Source organism: Squalius cephalus, assembly GCF_949319135.1.
Source record: "Squalius cephalus genome assembly, chromosome: 25".
In the NCBI taxonomy this organism is placed as follows: Eukaryota; Metazoa; Chordata; class Actinopteri; order Cypriniformes; family Leuciscidae; genus Squalius; species Squalius cephalus.
In genome coordinates this window covers 16,942,229-16,965,305 of record NC_137146.1, presented here as the reverse complement: position 1 = coordinate 16,965,305, position 23,077 = coordinate 16,942,229, and the positions used below count along the sequence as shown (strand labels likewise).

General features: G+C 35.2%; 1 protein-coding gene across 4 annotated transcripts in view; it reads right to left on the bottom strand.

Moving 5' to 3' along the window:
• The window catches only part of pou6f2 (POU class 6 homeobox 2), a 125,890-nt gene that overhangs the window by 62,819 nt on the left and 39,994 nt on the right, over positions 1 to 23,077 (bottom strand). For all 4 annotated transcript variants that reach the window (XM_079862995.1, XM_079862998.1, XM_079862996.1 and 1 more), the window contains exon 4: positions 14,048 to 14,270. In XM_079862995.1, the coding sequence (XP_079719121.1) occupies positions 14,048 to 14,270 (223 nt within the window). The remainder of the gene's footprint in view (positions 1 to 14,047; positions 14,271 to 23,077) is intronic.

The window sequence follows — 23,077 nt, the reverse complement described above, 5'->3', positions numbered from 1 at the left end:
TATAATAAATAAATAAATGTAATGTAATTTGTCTAACAATGTACTGTGTCCAACAGTGCATACACATACAGTCCAGTAGAATTCTGTCCATTTTTTTCTGAAAGTCATTAAAATTTCCACCACAGTGTCATTCCCACCAAATCACATATGTATTGTATTGCTTTTCTTTGGTGGAAATGACATTGGGAAAAAATCCATTTATACATTTCGGAATAAAATGGCAAACTCCTTTACACAAAATTAAATAATATTTAGCAAATTTTGCCAAATGTGACAAAATTACAGCTTGATTGGAAATGACGCACAATACAAATATTCTGTTGAATTATATCATATTCGGGGGGAAAAAAACATTTTAAAAGTTTAGAAAAAACTTTAGTTGAAGCAAAATTGACAGTGGAAATATATATACACATGGATGGATGGATGGATGTTTCCAAATTATTCCATTATTCCAAATTTGCGAGTAAGTTTAATTCACAACTTTGGACGGAAACATAGCTTTTGATGATAACAGACAAAGAACTGAGCCGAGGCTTAAAGGGATAGCTCACCCAAAAATGAACACAAAAGATATTTTGAAGAATGTCGGAAACCAGACGATTGATGGTTACCGATTGACAATGGCTTCCATAGTATTATTTTTTTCATACTATACCATAGGTCAATGAGGCCCATTAACTGTTTGGTTACCAACATTCTTCAAAATATCTTCTTTTATGTTCAGCAGAAGAAAGAAAATCAAACCAGTTTGGAACAACTTGAGGGTGAGTAAATGAAAATGACGAGTAAATGGGTGAACTATTTCAAGGATAAAACGGAACAGAAGTGGGAACCGATTAACAACCAGAGAAACTAACTAGACTAACTAACTCGGCAAAACAGAAACAGAACACAATGAAACAAACATACATGTTACATGAGACATACAATTTGAAGGAACACAATCAACCATCCTGACAACCATTCACACATTAGCATCACGGCAGCAACTTTTGACCAGGCAAACATATAAATCTAGTTTAGACTTCCTCTTTGGATAAGACACTCAACAATAATCTTCCCATTCCAATATTTCCTTCTCCATCATTACTTTAATAGCTTTTTTATCCCATGTCTAGTGTGTCCTGAGCAGTTTGTAGTATGTATGTATGTATATCCCTTACTCCAACATCCTCCTACTCTTTCATTACATATCTGAGTGAGCATGGGCTCAGAGCTGGACTCCGCCAGCACAAACATGTGGCTTTGCTTCAGATGTTCTTCCTCCGAGGATCTGTAGTCTCCGCGGTTTGGGAGGGGGTTAGGAGGAGGCGCGGTGAACGCGCACTAAACGATAGGTTTAATTTAATGCCAGTTTGAGAGGCTTAAGTTATTTCAGGCCTCCCTGCACCAGTTCTTCATCGGGAGAGAAAACTGCCAGTTCACTCCTTTAAAAAACATTACTGGCACTTCCCAATTATTTGTAGACTGATGCAATTACCATAAAATATGTATCGAACATGGATGAGTGGAGGAAAGCTAAATCCCAGCAGAATCACAGAGGCATACTGTATATGTGGGTCCCGGCTCTCGGCTTATATGGAGTATATGTGTGTGTCTCTTTCAGTTTTACCACAGGAGGGCCAAAGCAATGTGGCCTCCTCGATCGAAACGGACAAAGCCATATCCGATTACCATTATTATTGTCTTTTCCAATCTTCCTTCACATCCCCCCTCCATTTCTCTTGCCCTTCTCTCTCTGAGGAGGGGGAATTTTTCCTCTTTTCACAGTTTAAACAGAGTGACAATGCCACCAGTCATGCAGGACAGAACAGTATGTGGCAGGACAGGCAGCTGGTGAAGCCATTTCAAGATGACAAACGCCACCAATATGTCAAACATTAACAGCTCGATTTGATATGACACCCGAAGGACACTCCGTGCCCTTAATGTTTCACACGCACAATTGATGTAGCTAAGTCTTATTTTGTAACATTCAATGTGATCAAAAGCAGCGGATTAAAACCAACAAGGTAAGGAAATCAAAATGAAATCATCAGTTTTGACGACAAAATCTGAACAGACATGGCGTGCCACCTCTTAACTGAACCTAAAAGATAAAAGAACAGTTTGGAAAAATTGGTGTAATGTAAATGGTTTGAGCAAATGGATCTAAATATTTAAAATATATATATTTTTAGGATAAATCTCTAAACACTCAAATTGGTAAAAAAAAAAAAATCATGTTTTTGAAAGAAGACTCTTCATTAAGGCTTCATTTATTTGATCAAAAACAGTCATATTGCATATTGTGAAATATTATTACCATTTGAAATAACTGTTTTATTATTATTAACTGTTCTATTTGAATATATCCTGTGATGGGCAGCCGTAACTGTAGAGATTAGAATCACATGGTCTTCCAGAAATCATTCTAATTTGGTGACATTTGGAAACATTTCTTATTATTATTACTATTAATGCTGAAAACAGTTGTGCTGGAAACCATGATGAGTAGAAAGTTCAAATGAACAGCATTTATTTAAGATAGAAATCTTTTGTAACATTGACAGTAAATTTGTACAGCCACTTTTGATCAATTCATTGCATCCTTGCTGAATATATTAAATGAATACTAAATTATTACTGAATGTATTAAATTATTTAAAAAAAAAATACTGACCCCAAACTTTTGAACGATAACACTTTATATATAGATACAGATCAAAAATAAAATATATATTTAAATTCCAAATCAAAAAAGTAACTTTAAAAGGTCAGGACAGGTAGAAATCTGAAAGAATGACGCCGTTTTATGTAAATTCATTTTGAGGCCTTGCTTAGCTAATGTTTTACCCTTTGTTACCTGTCCTGCTAAATGACATGATGTCTTTAAAGTCATTCTGCCAAGAAAGCACACGCAAAAGCAAAAAAACATTTCTTGTGAGTGTGCAGATACTTCATTTGAGTGTGATGTGGTAAAATGTGTTTATTCTTGTACAATGATGTTTATTGTTTGTGACGTGAGGTGCTTTCTGTTTGAATGCCTGAATATGTGTGGGCCAACCTCACTGTGTGTGTATGTGTACAATACGATTTGTGTTATTTTTGTAGCTATGCCACTGTCATATGCAGTCACACGGCATCACACTCAGTGGGAAAGAAAAGAAAACTGAACAATACCCAATGGCACATGAGAATCTTTGACTCTTCCTGGATTGTCTAGGAGAACATGTGGTGCAACCCCCCTAAAACACACACACACACACACACACACACACCACCTCTCACTCTCAATTATTTGGCTGCTGTCACAACAAATCAATCAAATTACCACAGCAAGTCTGTGTGCAGGTGCTGCTGGTGCATTTCTAGTCACATTAGCTTTGAAATGTATGAGGGCGGCAGCAATTTTATCACTCTTATTTAATATGACTCTCTCCTTATAAGTTGTCTTACAACTGCCTCAAACTTAAAACATTAAAGGACAATGTGGAAGACATGCTGGGAATACAGTACTTTAAAGTTAAACCAAAAGATGCAGGCAGAGAGTGTGAGAGAGAGAGAGAAAAGGTACTGTTTTTTTAAATATTAAATCCATGTTTAGGGTCCAAAATAGGGTGAACTCCATGGACCGGCTATTATTTTTTTAAATTTTTTTTTTAATGTTACGTAATGCATTTATGACAACTTATTGTACTTGGCAAAAAGCAAAAATGTGCAGCTCATAATTTCTTCTGTACCAAAATGTGATTTTTGAAATTGATTTAGAAGTTGTCTAAATTGTCCTTTTACTGGCTGGATTACCATTCTAAATGGATGAACTTGCTATGTTTATAGATGGATTTGTCTATGTCTATGTAGGTTAAGTCAAATTGAATGTAAGGTCAGTAAGGACACATTAAATTGATCAAAAGTGACAGTAAATACAGTCCTAATGTTACAAAAGATTTCTATTTCAAATAAATGCTATTCTTTGGAACTTTCTACCCTAAAAGTCCTGAAAAAAATTAAGCAGCATAACTGTTTTCAATATTGATAATAATAGGAAATGTTTCTATTGCACCAAATCAGCATATTAAAAAGATTTCTGAAGGATCATGTGACACTGAAGAATGGAGTTATGTTTTTTTTGCCACATCACTGGAATACGTTACATTTTAAAATATATTCAAATAGACAACGGTCACTTTAGATTGTAATAATGTCACAATATTAAAAACATGAAAAAAAATCTCACAACCCCAAACTTATGAACAGTGTTGTATCTTCCAGGTATCTTTGCAATTTGTGCCTATACATACCAGTGGATTACTATAAACAATTTTTAGAGTTGATTATTTTCAGTGGTAATTGACAGTTTACTAGAGTTTAACTTCTATCTAACACAGAACATCCCTTTAATTAGGTTAACGTACCGTTAAGGCACTTTACTGAAGAAAATCAAATTTTAAATCACACCTAATTAATCTTTCATATTACTTAAACACAAAAGTCAAAATGTTCTTTTTGGTGGCAGAACATTAAAACACAAACACAGGTTACATTAAACCTCTTTCGCGTTGAATCTTCCATCTTTTACTCTCTACCTCTTCCTCAAAAAGAAATATCAGTGTTTTCATGTCTACACAGTACCATTAAGTAAACATGTTCAGTACCACGGACAGCTCACTCATAACAAGCATTTTAAGGAGCGAGTGTCTTCAAGGGTCATAAATAGACCATTTTTTTTGAGATTTTATAATCATTTTTTATATATATATTTTATCATTTTGTCAGAGTTGTAAACCCATGTTCTCTAGAGAGGTATAATTTGCAGTAGCAGATAACTTTCCTTTAGCAAGTATTGACTCGAAACAAAAGTCTCTTTTTTTTAAATACGCCAAGAGTAACAGTTCTTGTTATTTTACTTACAAACTTGTCGCTAACAAATGATGAGCTTTCTATTGTCTTTTTTCTGTGTTCAACTTTATCACCCTTCAGGCTTCAAGTTTCTCTTTGACTTGGCTACTAATATATGTTTTCATGTCTACACAGTACCATTGAGTAAACATGTTCAGTTCAGCACCACGGACAGCTCACTCACAACAAGTATAAGGAGCTAGTGTCTTCAAGGGTCATAAATAGACAATTTTTTTTAGATTTTATCTTTTGTTTCTTTTTTTTTTCATCGTGTCAGAGTTATAAATCCATGTTCTCTAGAGAGGTATCATTTGCAGTAGCAGATAACTTTCCTTCAGCAAGTATTGACTGGAAACGAAAGTCTCTTAAATGAACTTTCACTTGCAGTTTTTTTTTTAAATACGCCAAGAGTAACAGTTCTTGTTATTTTACTTACAAACTTGTCGCTAACAAATGATGAGCTTTCTATTGTCTTTTTCCTGTGTTCAACTTTATCACCCTTCAGGCTTCAAGTTTCTCTTTGACTTGGCTACTAATATATGTTTTCATGTCTACACAGTACCATTGAGTAAACATGTTCAGTTCAACACCACGGACAGCTCACTCACAACAAGCATAAGGAGCTAGTGTCTTTAAGGATTATAAATAGACAATTTTTTTGAGATTTTATCTTTTGTTTCTTTTTTTTCATCGTGTCAGAGTTATAAATCCATGTTCTCTAGAGAAGTATCATTTGCAGTAGCAGATAACTTTCCTTCAGCAAGTATTGACTGGAAACGAAAGTCTCTTAAATGAACTTTTACTTGCAGTATTTTTTTTTTTTAAATACGGCAAGAGTAACGGTTCTTGTTATTTTAGTTACAAACATGTCGCTAGCAAATTATGAGCTTTCTATTGTCTTGTTCCTGTGTTCAACTTTATCCCCCTTCAGGCTTCAAGTTTCTCTTTGACTTGGCTACTTTTAGCTAACCTAAGTGAGTTAGCAGCTTCAAGTTCCCCCGTCTGTGTCAGTACTCAGTCTACAGCGATGCCCCGGTCTGACAGGCGAGCGATTCCTGTGAGACTACAACTGCTCTTTCATTGAGACAGAGGAGCAGTGTTGTGATTAGAGCCAACATGGTTCCTCATTAGCCTACGAGCGTGGAGAGACTCAGGCAATTACTCCTCATCCCTGAGTGCCGTTTTATGTTTCCTGCAAAGGGAACACGCGCACTATTCCTTCCCAGAACCCCCCACACTCCCCCTACACGCTACGCTGCAGGTTCTGATGTGCACCGATCAGGCAGCTTACAATATGAATATGAAAGAGCCAGAGTATACATTTGTTCTGCATTAACTCAAAGTAGGCTGACAATGTAGCACTGATCTTTCATTTGCCTTACATCTCTTTAGGGAAAATATGCCATATTACAAGGATGTTTCCAAAAAGCTTTTTCATAGGTCATGAAAAGACTATGAATAATAAGAGTTATTTCATGATCTGAGGGTTACCCTTATGTTTTTTTTTTTTTTTGCGAGAGGCCTGTTTTGAGGCTTTCTGAGCTGATGAGCAACCACGTAGATGTTATTTTCGTTCCGCAGCTTATTGAAAGACGCTTTGATGTAAGGAGAAGCACATTCTGTCATTTGGTTTGTTATGAGACAGAATATGGAAGGAATGTACAACAGAGGGATTTGTAATTTTCAAAACAGCGAAATCATATCATTAAGTCTCACATCAAGTCAAATGAAATCAAACGATGTTATTTGTGACATGAAGAAATGTCACAGTGCCAAACAAACAGACTTTCATTTTTCCATGTTTTTTGAAACACCACCCTACCTCATATATACAGGTGCTGGTCATAAAATTAGAATATCATCAAAAAGTTGATTTATTTCAAGAATTCAACTTAACAGGTCAAACTAATATATTATATAGACTCATTACATGCAAAGTGAGATATCTCAAGCCTTTATTTGTTATAATTTTGATGATTATGGCTTACAGCTTATGAACCCCACGAAATCAAAATCCCAGAAAATTAGAATATTACATGAAATCACACAGTAATTACACAGTGATACCATGGTCATTAAACCAGGTTTTGGTTATTTTGGCAGTGTGGGCAGGTGCAAATCCTGCTGGAAAATGAAGTCAGCATCTCCATAAAGATTGTCTGCTGAAGGAAGCATGAAGTGCTCTGGAAATGTCCTGGTAGACGGCTGCGTTGAGTGGACAGCATGGACCAACACCAGCCGATGACATGGCTCCCCAAACCAACACAGACTGTGGAAACTTCACACTGGACTTCAAGCATCTTGGATTGTGTGCCTCTCCATTCTTCCTCCAGACTCTGGGACCTTGGTTTCCAAATGAGATGCAAAATTTGCTCTCATCAGAAAAGAGGACTTTGGTCCACTTTGCTTTATTAAATCCAGAGTCAACGCAGCCGTCTACCAGGACATTTCCAGAGCACTTCATGCTTCCTTCAGCAGACAATCTTTATGGAGATGCTTCCTTCATTTTCCAGCAGGATTTGCACCTACCCACACTGCCAAAAGAACCAAAACCTGGTTCAATGACCATGGTATTGCTGTGTAATTACTGTGTGATTTCATGTAATATTCTAATTTTCTGGGATTTTGATTTCGTGGGTTTCATAAGCTGTAAACCATAATCATCAAAATTATAACAAATAAAGGCTTGAAATATCTCACTTTGCATGTAATGAGTCTATAATATTAGTTTCACCTGTTAAGTTGAATTCTTGAAATAAATCAACATTTTGATGACCTGTATTGAGCACCTGTATTCACATTATAATTTCCAATCTCTTTTTTTTAAAACAATTTCTAAATATAAATGATTAATTCTATTCCTAACACCATGTTTACAGTCTGATGGACAAACAAACATGAGGCTGATTCTTATTCTATTCAAGTTACGGCTGGAATCGTACACACAGTGTTCAAGAGGGAATTCACTTTCTTTACTTGACATGTCCAGACATTAATCTTCCTGACAAAATAACAAGCTACAGCGGCGCCAGGGTTTAAAATGAGCGCGGAGTAAAGCAAGCGCAGGCTTTTATTTAGACGACCGTGCCGAACTTCATGAAGCTGCCCCATCGCTGTGACGACCATTCATCAGTGGAGAGATGCACCGCTGAGCCTTCTGCTCCGCACGCTCACGTGGACGGACAGTGAGGCGGCAATCTCCTAATTTGGAAAAGGTGAGCGGTATGGTGTCATAAGTGGCTCTACCAGCTATACAAGTCCTTTTCCCTTAAAAGTAATGTTTTTTACACGTTACATGTTAAATGGTTAGTTCACCCAAAAGTGAAAATCTTAATTTAGTCCCCCTTGTGTCCTTACAAACCAAACAAAAATTATGACTTCTATTGTATGTACAAAAACAGACATTTCTGAAAATATCTTATTTTATGACATGAGGATTTTAATATTTGGATGAAGAAACCTTTAAAATCTCTTATCCCATCTTAATATGTACAACTAGAAGTTTGACAACTAGAAGTACACAATTTAATATGACAATTATAAGTAAACTATTCATAAGTTAAAGGTAGAGTAGGCAATTTGTTTCATAAATACTTTTTTGTTATACTGGTGGCAACTCTCTTTGCATCCTGATAGCAATCAATAATGGAAGTGGTCTAAATTTTAAAACATGAACATGTATCTTCTGTGGAAGTCTCAGGACCAAACAATGTTCGTCCAATCATAGCATTAGGTCCGAATGCAATGATATGTCATCTGCCTGTCAACACATGTATTTCTAAACCTCTGCGCACCCTGCTCACTCATGGCAAACAGTGACCTTCTACCCGGAGCTGTTCACATCCTCAGACTTGTATTTATGCATTTTTATGTCAACACTATCAATGCTGAAATGAATCTGCAGCAGTCCGGTTGTACAAGTAAGAGCTCTGTTGTTTACGTTCATTATTATTGTAATGTTATGTGCTTTGAGACATGAGGTTCTCGTCTTTGTAAACTCTGTTTCATGTCTTCTAGGGAAGGCGTGGCTTTGGAGAGCGCTCTGAAGGGAGGGTGGGATATTATGCTTTCAAAGCTAACTTGCTAATGCTAGCCTCTCTGAAATTGCCTACCTTACCTTTAAATAAAACGTGGGTGGGGCCATATGTTTGCCAGACCAATGGCAGACAAGAAGAGTGTTCAAGAAGCCAATGTTTACAATGACGATCTTATTCAGAGTTCCAGTTTTTAAAATAATACTGTAACGAATGCAAATAATGAGTCAGTTCTATTTAATGAATCAAAAACACTAATTCTAAAGTAGTCATTTATAAAATCAATACAAATGTTTAGTATTGTTATTTAATATATAGATAAGGTCAATTATTACTACCTCTAAAAAGTGTGAAAAGTCTGTGTACACACCTTTTGCAGAAACAGTTTGAATATATTTTGCATTACACAATTTTAATAATTTTGTAGTTTCAAGGTTATTTTTCATTTTTAGGGTGACTCTATAACATTCTGTCCAGAGACTACAGATGAAAATGGCTAATTCTGGTGCATTGACCCTGATAAATAGCCAAATAAGTAAATTAATAAATACATAAAACTTATGTCTCCCAAATATATATTTCCTAATTACACAATTGTTAATAGAGGAATTAGAACTGGAATCATTGAATCATTTATGCAACACTTTCCAATGAGGCTCAATTAGTTAACATACACTCACCTAAAGGATTATTAGGAATACCTGTTCAATTTCTCATTAATGCAATTATCTAATCAACCAATCACATGGCAGTTGCTTCAATGCATTTAGGGGTGTGGTCCTGGTCAAGACAATCTCCTGAACTCCAAACTGAATGTCAGAATGGGAAAGAAAGGTGATTTAAGCAATTTTGAGCGTGGCATGGTTGTTGGTGCCAGACGGGCCGGTCTGAGTATTTCACAATCTGCTCAGTTACTGGGATTTTCAAGCACAACCATTTCTAGGGTTTACAAAGAATGGTGTGAAAAAAAACATCCAGTATGAGGCAGTCCTGTGGGTGAAAATGCCTTGTTGATGCTAGAGGTCAGAGGAGAATGGGCCGACTGATTCAAGCTGATAGAAGAGCAACTTTGACTGAAATAACCACTCGTTACAACCGAGGTATGCAGCAAAGCATTTGTGAAGCCACAACACTCACAACCTTGAGGCGGATGGGCTACAACACCAGAAGACCCCACCGGGTACCACTCATCTCCACTACAAATAGGAAAAAGAGGTTACAATTTGCACGAGCTCACCAAAATTGGACAGTTGAAGACTGGAAAAATGTTGCCTGGTCTGATGAGTCTCGATTTCTGTTGAGACATTCAGATGGTAGAGTCAGAATTTGGCATAAACAGAATGAGAACATGGATACATCATGCCTTGTTACCACTGTGCAGGCTAGTGGTGGTGGTGTAATGGTGTGGGGGATGTTTTCTTGGCACACTTTAGGCCCCTTAGTGCCAATTGGGCATCGTTTAAATGCCACGGCATTGCTTCTGCATTGTTTCTGACCATGTCCATCCCTTTATGACCACCATGTACCCATCCTCTGATGGCTACTTCCAGCAGGATAATGCACCATGTCACAAAGCTTGAATCATTTCAAATTGGTTTCTTGAACATGACAATGAGTTCACTGTACTAAAATAGCCCCCACAGTCACCAGATCTCAACCCAATAGAGCATCTTTGGGATGTGGTGGAACGGGAGCTTCGTACCCTGGATGTGCATCCCACAAATCTCCATCAACTGCAAGATGCTATCCTATCAATATGGGCCAACATTTCTATTTTCAGTTTTGAAGGCGAAAGGGGGTCAAACACAGTATTAGTATGGTGTTCCTAATAATCCTTTAGGTGAGTGTAGTAACTAACAACTTACAGTATTTATTAACCTTTTGTTAAATGTTAGTTAATAAAAAACTCAACTGTTCATTGTTAGTTCACCTTAGCCCAGGTCCATTAAATAAAATGAACAGAAAAACATTTCATTTTAATAAATGCTGTAGATGCATTTTTCATTGTTAGTTCATGTTAAATACTGTAGTTAACTAATGTTAAAAAGGAACCTTGTTGTAAAGTGTTACCATTTTTTACAACTCCCATCCCTATTTAGGAATGTGTAACTGTACTGATGATGATGTCATCAGGACTGTATTATCTTCGTTCCATTTATGCAATAATGCGTAAATAATTGGTATCTTGCTCTGATAGACATAATGCATCCATCATAAATGACTTTTTACTCTTTTTTAACCTCACACATTTTAATTGAATTCTCACCCTGACATGATCTATTAGATCTTATTTGCTCCTCATTAGTGTGACTTATTAAAACATATGAAAGTGGCCTGTCTGCTTAATCTTCCTTTAACAGAGACGAGTGTTTGATCCAGAGTTAATAAGAACATGCTACACAAGTACACTGATCTATGTGTCTTTTTTGGTGCTTGAGGTCTAGATCTCTGCAGGTTGTGATTAATCAGGCCTGGCGGGCTGAGCTCACCGCTCAACTAAGACTGTCTGGCAGAAGCGCTGTGCCAGCAGCTCTCCATCAATGGGGGGTAGGGGGGATGATGCGATAGGATTGGGGGATTGTGGGACAGTGTGACTGGCTGTAGGGAGAGCAGACACAGTCAAATCATTTAATGTCACACGGCACCCGTGACACTACGCCCTTAGAGAATCCCCCAGGTTCTGATTCTAAAACTGAGAGGCCTAGTCAGAATAAGTCACACTAGTTTATCACTGGGCATTTTTTTAGGATGAGGACTTTTCTGTTTGCATTTGCACCACAGATAAACACAATGTCACTGTTCACAATTTGAGTGCACGTACTTCAAGGGAAAGTTCACTCAAAAATGAAATCACCAATCCTGTATGACTTTATTTCTTTGGCCTAACATAAAAGAAGATAATTTGAAGAATGTAGGGACCGAAACAACGCTGGACCCTGCTGACTTGCATTTTTCAAAATGTTTCACAGAAGAAAGTCATAAAAAACTTTCTATATATAAATATATATAAATATTAAAATAAATATAACTAATATATTTATATATAAATATATACTGCAAAATATAGGTTTCAAAATATAATTTAAACTTGGTGTTAATAAAGTTTTAGTATTTTAGACAATTTTATATATATATATATATATATATATTTTTTTTTTTTTTTTTTTTTTTTTTTTTATTGTCTAAAATACTAAAACTTTATTAACACCAAGTTTAAATGATATTTTGAAACCTATATTTTGCAGTATATATTTATATATATATATTTTAGTTTTAGACTCCACTGTTCATGACGATTTGAAAAAAAGAAAGAATCTCAGATGAAAAAGGACTCACTCACACTCACTTGCTGAACAAGCATAAAAAGTAAATGTCCAGTTAAGACAGACAATTAATGGACCATTAAAATTCACTCCAACATAGAACGTCTTTCTAGGGTCCATTTTAGAAAGTCCTTGAAATGTGAGGCAGGCCCCACAGGCACATTATCGTGAACTGAGGGAATTCTGGGAAATTTTAGATATTTATTTAGCCCATGTGAGCGTTTATTAAAAGCCTAGATGCGCTCTGATGCGTGTTGTTATTTATGCATGTTTGTGTCCATTAGAGACTTCTTCTCCATCCCTCTATTTTAGCCATCCCGTCCATCCATCTCTTCGGGACAACCTGTTTCCTGCCGTGCATTATTTTAATCTTCGGCCTCCTCCTCCGAAGAAAAAGGAAAACGTGCTATTTTACATGCACTCAAATTTATAACCTATCATTTTTTAGTCAGGCATTAGAGAAGGCACCTCATCTAAGATTTATGACTGACGGTTTCCCCCTTCCACCCCTCAATCTAATGGTATAAAAGAGACAATGTTTTAAACATTAAAATGAAAACCATTTACAACTATGATCAAAAGAGAACATTCGTGCATTAAAGTTTAAAAGCCGAGGAGAAGTATGGACGTGCGGACGGAAGGAAAGAGGAGGGGGAGAGATAGAGGTAAAGAGGAGAAGACACAAGCATAGTGAATACTCCTACTGAAAGAAGAAAGAGCCTTAAAGTGCTTTTGCGCTTCGTTGCAAAACGCTGACCTGTAATGAATGTGAACTACTTTCCCCGCCTATATCGCTCTGATCCTCCTGTCCTCTGCCTTTCCGAGCACTTTCCTCAGGTATATCTTAAACGTGTACTGTTTGGACGGGGTGATGGTACTTTGAGATGGCACAACTTCTATGAAAAAACAACAAACTGTCGAAGACCGAATGCTGTATACCACAGAACGTTTTTATGGCTATCCCCATTGAATTTGACTTCACAGGTTCTGATGGTACTATTTAACCCTTGTTTTAATATGGGTATTCATTTAAAGGGATAGTTCACCCAAAAATGAAAATTGGCCTAAGTGTATGTGACATTCTTCTTTCAAACGAATACAATCTGAGTATGTCCTGGCACTTCCAAAATGTATAATGGCAGTGAATGGCTGTTTCTGTTTTGAAGTCCATAAAAGTTCATCCATCCATCATAAAAGTGCTCCACATGGCTCCGGGGGGTTAATAAAGGCCTTCTGAAGTGAAGCGATGCGTTTGTGTAAGAAAAATATAAATATTTAAAACTTTACAAACTGCATTCTCTAACTTCCGCTTACTGTCGTACGCGCGTTCATGAGAGACTGACGTTCCAGCGTATGACGTAGATCGCTTCAGAAGGCCTTTATTAACCCACGGAGCCGTGTGGATTACTTTTATCATGGATGGATGCACTTTTATGGACTTCAAAACAGAAACAGCCATTCAATGCCATTATAAATCTTGGAAGAGCCTGGACATTTTTTAATATAACTCCTAGTGTGACTTGAGGGTGAGTAAACCATTTTTGGGTGAACTATCCCTTTAAGTGCGTATTCTTTCGGTTTATAGATTAAATAGATAAATAAATTAAGCTAAATCAATTAATAATAATAATAATAATAATAATAATAATGTGTATGTATATGTATATGTATTTGACCCGAGACTCAAACTTAACACAGCATCTGCATTTGATGACCAGAATTTAAAGAATTAAAGTAGAATAAATAAATAAATAAATAAATAAATAAATAAACAATCAAACTAATTTAATCAATAAGTATTCATACCTTGCAGATTCTGTAGAGGGAGTGTCATGATGCCACCAGCAGCAGCAGCGGCCACCAGGCCCTGTATGTTGGCAGCAGTGGGCAGAGAGAGTACCAGGCCTTGCTGTCCACCCAGATGCCCACCAGCGTTAAAGGGAATCAGAATGGGCTGGTTCAGACCCGGAGCTCCACCGGACATCACTCCGCTAACTGCCGACGCCAGCTGCTGAGCAACCAGTAGAGACTGAAAGAGAAGAAGTTTAAAAGGAACTTTTCAATGTATGATGTATACATACCAAAATCAAGCTCATTTTGGAGATTCTGTCATTTGGCCAAAATCTCTTTTATAAAATATGAAGTGAAGGCTATTTAAGACAGTATTGGCTATGACCTGAAGACAAATGCTAGACTAAGACATACTCCTCCGCTCCTTAAATAGATAAAACATTAGCCTATATATATATATATATATATATATATATATATATACAGTACAGGCCAAAAGTTTGGACACATTACTATTTTTAATGTTTTTGAAAGAAGTTTCTTCTGCTCATCAAGCCTGCATTTATTTGATCAAAAATACAGAAAAAAATGTAATATTGTGATATATTATTACAATTTAAAATAATTGGTTTTCAATTTATTATACTTTAAATTATCATTTATTTCGGTGATGCAAAGCTGAATTTTCAGCATCATTACTCCAGTCTTCAATGTCACATGTGACATCTAGTCTATCACATGATCCTTTAGAAATCATTCTAATGTTCTGATTTATTATGAGTGTTGGAAACAGTTCTGCTGCCTAATATATTTGATGAATAAAAGGTTAAAAAGAACTGCATTTATTCAAAATAATTTTTTTTTTTTTTTTATATAAATCTTCTTTATTATCACTTTTTATCAATTTAACACATCCTTGCTGAATAAAATTATTGATTTATTTAAAAAAAAAATAAAGAAAAAAATTACTGACCCCAAATTACTGACCAGTAGTGTATATTGTTGTTATAAAAGATTTCTATCTTGAAAACATTTGCTTCTTTTTTTTTCTTTCCTTTTTTTTTTTTTCTTTTTTTTATTCATCAAAGTATCCTAAAAAAGTATCACAGGTTATGAAAAAATATTAAGCAGCAGAACTGTTTCCAACTTTGATAATGAATCATCATATTAGAATGATTTCTAAAGGATCATTTGATAGACTGGAGTAATGATCCTGAAAATTCAGCTTTGCATCACCGAAATAAATGATAATTTAAAGTATAATAATTTGAAATCCAATTATTTTAAACTGTAATAATATATCACACTATATAATTTTTTTTTCTGTATTTTTGATCAAATAAATGTAGGCTTGATGAGCAGAAGAAACTTCTTTCAAAAACATTAAAAATAGTAATGTGTCCAAACTTTTGGCCTGTACTGTATATAATATAGAGGGCCAGATTTACTAAACAGGGCAAATTAGCATGAGAGAGCAATCCCATAAAAGCGCAGATGGGAGTGGAAAGTTCTGCGGGTGATTTACTAACAATAAACACATTAAAGAACAGACACAGCCAGATAATTTCCATAATGACCAACGCAATCTACCAAGAGCAGTGCAAATTAGCGTCTGTTTTTTTGGGGCATTAAATAATGGTGCAAATACCAGTAAATTGACTAGTAAATCGCATTGCGTGAATCATTTAAATACTCTGCTCTCATAAATTTTGCGACAGAAAGGGAAACTCCTACAAATGCATATGCAATAAGGTCAGCCGCAAAAAAATAACTGTCCATGCCTTTTCAGCACTAATTATTCACTGCATGTCTTCAGTAAATCCTAACAGTAGTTTTTTAACGCCAAAAGAGGGTTTGCGCTGATGCAAGCTGTTAGTAAATCCGGCCCATAGTGTTTCTTGAGTAAACGCTATACTTATTCAAACAGACTGTTCTTTATTTACTTTTGCACTACAAATTGACAGAGATGATCCAAAATGTGTGCACCACTTAATTCAAGTTTGAGGCGGGGTTGAGTTATGAGGTTTTACTGACAGTTTGAGGAACCAATGGAGTTACAATGAATACAATGAATACTTTTCATTGGTTAAATATTTGCAAAACCCACAAACAGACATAAAGGGTGACCAATGGTAATGATTTATGGACATAAAAAAAAAAATTATGAAGTATGGAGATATGAGGTGTTACTCATCCTTCCTACATATCAGCAATTTCTCTCTCTCTCTCTCTCACACACATTGGTTACATTATCATCGCACCCATTAGTATTCATTGCTGCTTCTTTGGCTTGATATTGTACAGTCAACCTGTGTTACTGCAGACTTTTCCATTTAAGTCAGATTATTCAAGCATTGTTTCCTCAGTGATGAGTTTGTGTACTGACAGCAGTGTAATTTCTCAAACTCTTTAGAGCTCCACAGATGAATGAAAACTATACAGGTTTGGATCAACATGAATTTTAATTTGGGAACTTTAAAGTCAAGTAGAAGGCCAAAAACATTCCTGGTTGAAGCAGTTTTATAATTTCTGGCATGATGCAGTTTTCCTCATTTTTGAACACAAAGAAAAAAAGAATGTAATGACATGGAATAGAATGACTTTAAAAGATATGTGGTGGCATTATTCAAACATGAAAAACGAACATTTTAGGGATGGGAGGTTCTAGAGAAACCTTTCAAACTGAAAGCGGTTCACTGATGCATTTGACTTCTGTGCGATAAGACAAGGCTTTACTCGTGGCTTTAACATTTCATTTACAACAAACATCTCAAATCCAATGGGCTAATCAGCATAAAACAACACTATTAAATATTCGTTCTCCATCTAAATGGAAAAAATAAAGAGACAAAAAGAATTTGTCAAAAAGACAAAAAAAAAATGTCTTTCATGTGGATTATACTGAGAGATGTCATTTGTCATTTCATTCACTTTAAACATAAAAAGTGCAAAAAAATCAATTAACCAGTCAGTGGATGACAACAAAGACTCTTCTGACATAGCTGGGTGACATACGCTTAATCTTGCTGTTTTAAGTGTGTGTGATGTCGGTTATTTGAGGCACAAAATCAAAGATTGTCTGCCAGCATCTCATCTCTATCTCAAAGCGAATGCCATTGCCTGGTTTGCCTCTGTGCTCATATGCTTGAAATCTTTGCTTTTTGAATAAGTCAGTTTAAAAATCCATATGTTGACACATTCTTGAGCTAAGAATATACACTATACAGTGCAAAAGTTTGGGGTCTGAATAATTTTTTATGCTTTTGAAAGAAGTCTCTTATCCTTACCATGGCTGCATTTATTTGATCAAAAATACACAAAGTAAAAGAGACATATTATTAAAATTAAAATAATAAAAATGATTGTTTTCTGTTTTAATGTTTAATTTGGTAACACTTTAGTTTAGGGTCCAATCCTCACTATTAACTACAGTAGTTGCTTAGCATGCATATTCATGATATTGGCTGATTTTTATCACTTATAAAGCACATAAAATGAATCCTAAATTCCAATTCCTAAACTTAACTATCCAACTATTAATAAACAGTAATTAGGAGTTTATTGAGATGAAAGTCGTAGTTATTAGTTAGAATTGGACCCTAAACTAAAGTGTGGTAAAGTGCAAACTTTTTAACAGCAGTGTGTATACTGAGATCAGGCTTTGCCATACATTTAAACCAAGACATCAATGTTTAAGAAAAAGGACCATAAAATATTTATCACACTGGTAGATTATTCTTCAATCTATCAATAAAGGGTTAAATTAAGAACCTCCATGACCCACATTTTCCATGTTGTTTATTTCAGGACTGTAAAGGGCGAAATTTGTCTTTATCACTGAGCTTGGCATTTTGTACAAATCAACTAACTCTAAATGGCTCATTCTGAACCCCACTCATAGTACAGAGGAAATTATTAAAGGGCACTTGACCTAAACAACAGAGCTCAACAGCCTCCGTCAGCCTGAAGATGACTAAAACCAGATGGATAGCTTAGCGCTTAAGACAAACTTTATAGAACACAGAGTCTATTTGGTATAATGCTGATTAACCAGAGTATTAAAAGTTATTTGTATAATATAAAAATATGTTCATTTATAGGGATTTTTTTTCTGCATAATTACCACACATTTTTGAGACTTGGAACAAAACATTTGCAATCTGAAATTAATCAGAGATATCTGGAATGTTCCTATGACAAATAAATACTTTAATTTTATGTACTCTTTATTTAATGGAAATGAAGATGCTAAATTATCAATCACTTGATGTAAAATTACTTGTCCTCATAACTTTACATTATTTACAACAAACATTATTAATACTAAGAAATAAATAAATATATATATATATATATATATATATATATATATATATATATATATATCTTTTATAAGGTTTTACAACAGTGCCCCTACTTTTGTCAAAATTGTCAGTTATTTATGAAAGAAATGAAAAATCAGCTAAATCCATGTTTTTATATTCATCATAAATCATATTTCATATGCTATTAGGTCACACAGTATCTGGTAATTTCCATAGTGTTTTTTTTTTTATTAAATGTTTCAGTAATCAGTAATAAACGTAATTGCATTTATATTTTGTGCCAGAAAATGTAAAATAAATTGTTTGGGAATTTTATATAATTTCCCTCATTTTAAGCAGGTATATTAATGTGAATATAAAAACACATATTTAATGAGAAAAAAATCAAGAGATCAAGAGAGAAAAATCAAGAGATTGCACCCAAGTTTGTTGAAAATGAAGATTAATCTCCTTGATACAAAAAATTGCATTCATTCATGCATTCATTCATTTTATTTAAGTTATTTTTAAGTTATTTTTATTTAAGATACTTTTTTTTTTTTTTTTTTTTTAAGGGAGACTTTCTGGTCATCAAACATTAGTGGAACATGTTCATAGATAATGTGATGAACTACACCTTTGGTTACTTTATAGGACACCTGTGTGAACATGATGACAACTGACTTCATGCATCTTCTGTGATAAAATACAACTTTAGTTGTTGGAATTTTCATGGGCTTTTGCCAAGGAATACAAACTATTGTGTTGTGTCCAGCAGAACGCCTGTGTCAGGAATCATGGGAGGGCCGTATACTCCTTGACTCAGCATGAAAACCAGATCTTCTCTCTTTCTTTTTTTTGTGTTAGATTCACTAATGGCTCACACCGTTTTCCCATCAGCCCTCTCTCTAAGCGACAAGGCAGCTGACAAACTGATCTGAACCCCAGCGTGTCTGTGAAATGGGATCCCCCAGGATCAAAACACACTTTAAAATGGCTGAACAACTCCTCACTCAAAATACCCTTGGGATGTTTACGTCACACTACCACATCACTGCTCCTAAATGTTCATTTACATACACTACAGTAAATACACTTTTCAAACATTCTGTGGCATATTTGTGATAATTACACTAATATTTGTAAAGATTCTTTTTGAAGATCTTGTTTTTCATTGTACATGTGCATTTTGTATTGTATAAAAGCTCAGAATTTGTTTTTTGCATTGTAATTTGTTTTCTTTTGCTACTGTGTAATTGTGTCTAATTATTTACATAACATATATACAGTATAAAATGCCATGGTATAATATAATATATATAATACCATGTGCCATGGTACTTTCATACATAACATGGTACTGAATGATTAAAATACAATAGCATATATGGTACTTCAAGGTACTGTAAACATTACCATAGAATAGCCATGATAAACTTTTTGTCAGGGATTCACACACTTTTTTTGTCAGCAAAAACTCTTTGACGAAAAATATTAACTTTATGTACCCCTTTACATCTTTATGTATGTGAGATTGGTACCAAACTTCGACAGTAGTACAAATAGGTTCTGTACTCATAAAACAAGGCATTGGAAAGTTACGTAACGACGCCCAGTTCCAGGAATGCACTAATATTTTGTTGGTACTGTAGGACCAGTTTGCAACAATTATTAGTTAACACTAAGTTGTCAACACTTCGGAAAAAAAATATTTCTATGGAGTGTTAAATTCACTAGCTTTTCCCTTACATGTGTGAGTTTTGCAAAGGACTTTTACGGGCTTTTCCCAAATCATGGAAGTGACCTCGACGTCCGGGTTAACGGTAGCATAAGCCACCAGGCAAGTGTTTTTTAAATAAACTCCTGATGTACTTACAAACTTTCCAATGCCTCGTTTTATGAGTACAGAACCTATTTGTACTACTGCAGAAGTTTTGTACCATTCCTTGGCATTATTAGTGGGGTAATTTACGAGATACATCCTCGGATCCATTAGCGCCTGCACTAAGCCATTCGGCTGATATCTCTAAATAAGCTCTAACTTTAATAATGTTCGACCAAGGGAAAAATGCTTCTGGGGGGTGTTTGGCTCGAGGTCATGGTACAAAGGACCCTAGGTTGATTTTACTCAGAACCATCCCTTTAAATGTTTACAGTTCTCTGATGCTGGTTGTCAAATCCTTTTAAGTAAGTGTTTCGTTTTGATTGTTTTTATTTTACATTACTCATATTAATTATGGTTTAGTTTCTTAACTTTTCTTCAATTCACAAACCCCCTGCAGTTCTTTCATGAACCCCAGTTTGGCAAACCCTGGGTTATGTCAAAACAACATGGCATTACTATGGTAAAATGTATTAATAAAAAACATGAAAATACCATGGTAGCTTTTGGTATTTCTTTTTTTTTTTTTTTTTGCTATTATTCTTCAATATAGAGTTGACATTGTATTTTTAAGTTAAACTGGATATTCACTCAGAGAATGTAGGGCAGAACTTGATCTTATCCATCAGGTTTGAACCGAATCGTGAAAAGTGGGTGTTGGAGGGCTTGGTGACATCAGTCAGTAAGAAAAGTCGTTTTAGCAAGTCACTTTGAATAATTTTGCACAATACGACAAGGCACATGAATAAAAAATAATAATAGATATATGTTAATTAACTTATGTTAATGTTAAAGTAGTCAATCATTTTATCCCTTAAAACTCATCTTTGATCACCAAAATGACATATTTAAAAGTTTTTTAAAAGTGTCATGCCTTAAAATAGCTTGAAATGTAACTCTACACCCTTGCCTCATTTAGTATATGCTGTTCTATGAATATGCAAATTAGCCCCGCCTCCACTCACTCGCACCAGCTCAGAGATCCACTCGTTGACGATCACACATTGACCTGATTGGTTACAAGGATTGTCTTTGGTTCACTGCAGTTTTAAAGAGAAAATACTCAGCAATGGCGTTGGACTTATGATTTTGCAAATGGTTTGTCTTAAAGCATATTAAAAACTCCACATAGACATATAACAACATTAAAAGCTTGATTTTCACCACAGGGGGAATGTTAATTTTGACATGAAACATCCAAGGCATGATAAAACATGAGAAATCATTAAAAAAGACCAATTTAATAGAATCAGTACTGAATGTATGAGGCTCCAAGAACCTCTAAACCATAAGCAACACGCCATACCTTCTTGATCTGGCTTTTGGGATTAAATTACCCTTTTCTTTTCCCAAACCCCCCCCCATCCCATTCCTCTTTCTAATAAGAACTGAGGGAGCGGCTCAGCGGAGGAAACGCTGAAAGATTACTCGTAATCAGACTGATAGCACCGTGTACGAATGAAGCCAGAGGCACAGGAAAGAGTTGGACCCATGTAGGGCTAACTGCCCTCTTACTGATCCAGTTCCGTAATGGCAGTGCACACAATATCCGTCTCTAGAGTGAGAATCCATCAAAACATATTGATCCAGAAACAAGGGAATTGGCCATGGCGCAGAGAGAGAGCAGTGTGGCTGAAAAGTGTTTGTTTCTGTGGGACTGTCCTGACAGGGTTCATCTATTAAGGCAGAGCTCAGGGGAACGAGAAGACAAGGGCTTGGACATCGCTGTGGCGTGTTGAGCTGGATATGGCAACACAAAATGATCATTCTCCATCTTTTTAAAGAGCTTGTTTGTTCTACTCATCCTATAAAACACCACAGTTGATTTTCTGTGAGTATGTGGGTGTCTATTTGTTTTATTGGGACATTGGTTAGGTGTTGGGTTGGATGGTATGCTCCTTGTTATCATAAAGTCATCAAAATGTTATTTTTTCCCTATTATTTCCTTAAAAGGATAGTTGACTGAAATCATGTTAACATGTTATTAACATGCCATGTTATTCCAAAAATGTATAACTTTTTTCTGCAGAAGAAGAAAAGTGAAGAGTTGTCTGTGCTTCTCCATATACAGTTTTAATGAATGAGAATGAGGTTTTTAAAGTATCAAAAAAGTAGTCTATATGACTTGTGCATCATATATTTCAAGTTTTCAGAAGCCATTTGAGATGTGTGAGAAACAGACTAAAAGTTAAGGAGTTATACATTGTATTGTTCATATTTTTCTCATGAACATCTCAAAGTGTGTAACACTATTGCTAGTCAATTGGTTTGATTCTGACTCATAAAACCAGTCTGAATTAGTTGAATTGAGTTCTCAAATTCTACTCACTGGCTCAATTGAGAGACAGATTATCAGTGAATAACAACGTACATTTCTATGCATCAGTCATATGGACTTTTAAAAAAAGTATAATACTTTTAGGGTGCTATTATTTTTTGGTCCTTTTTTTAAAAAGTTGAAAACGTTTATGGTAATTGCAAGGAATATAAATACATACACTATTTAAAATGTCTCCTTTTGTGTTCCACAGAAAGAAAAAAAAAAAAAAGAAAAGTTACAGTATACAGACTTGAGGTTGGGTAAATGATGACAGATTTTCATTTTTGAGTGAATATCCCTTTAAGGCCAAAAAAGTTAATCTAAATATTGCTGGCTACAAATGCATACTTCAGATGAACAGCTGGATTCGCTAAAATTTGTGAGATTAAGGGATTAAATGTTTATTAGACATTCAAAGACTTGTTTAAATTATATAAATGTGCATTTGCTGAATACCAACGGTATTTCAAAATAAAAGTTACAGCACTGTCAAAATAAAGATCCCGCTTTCAACACTTACTGGTCAAATTATCGGCCAG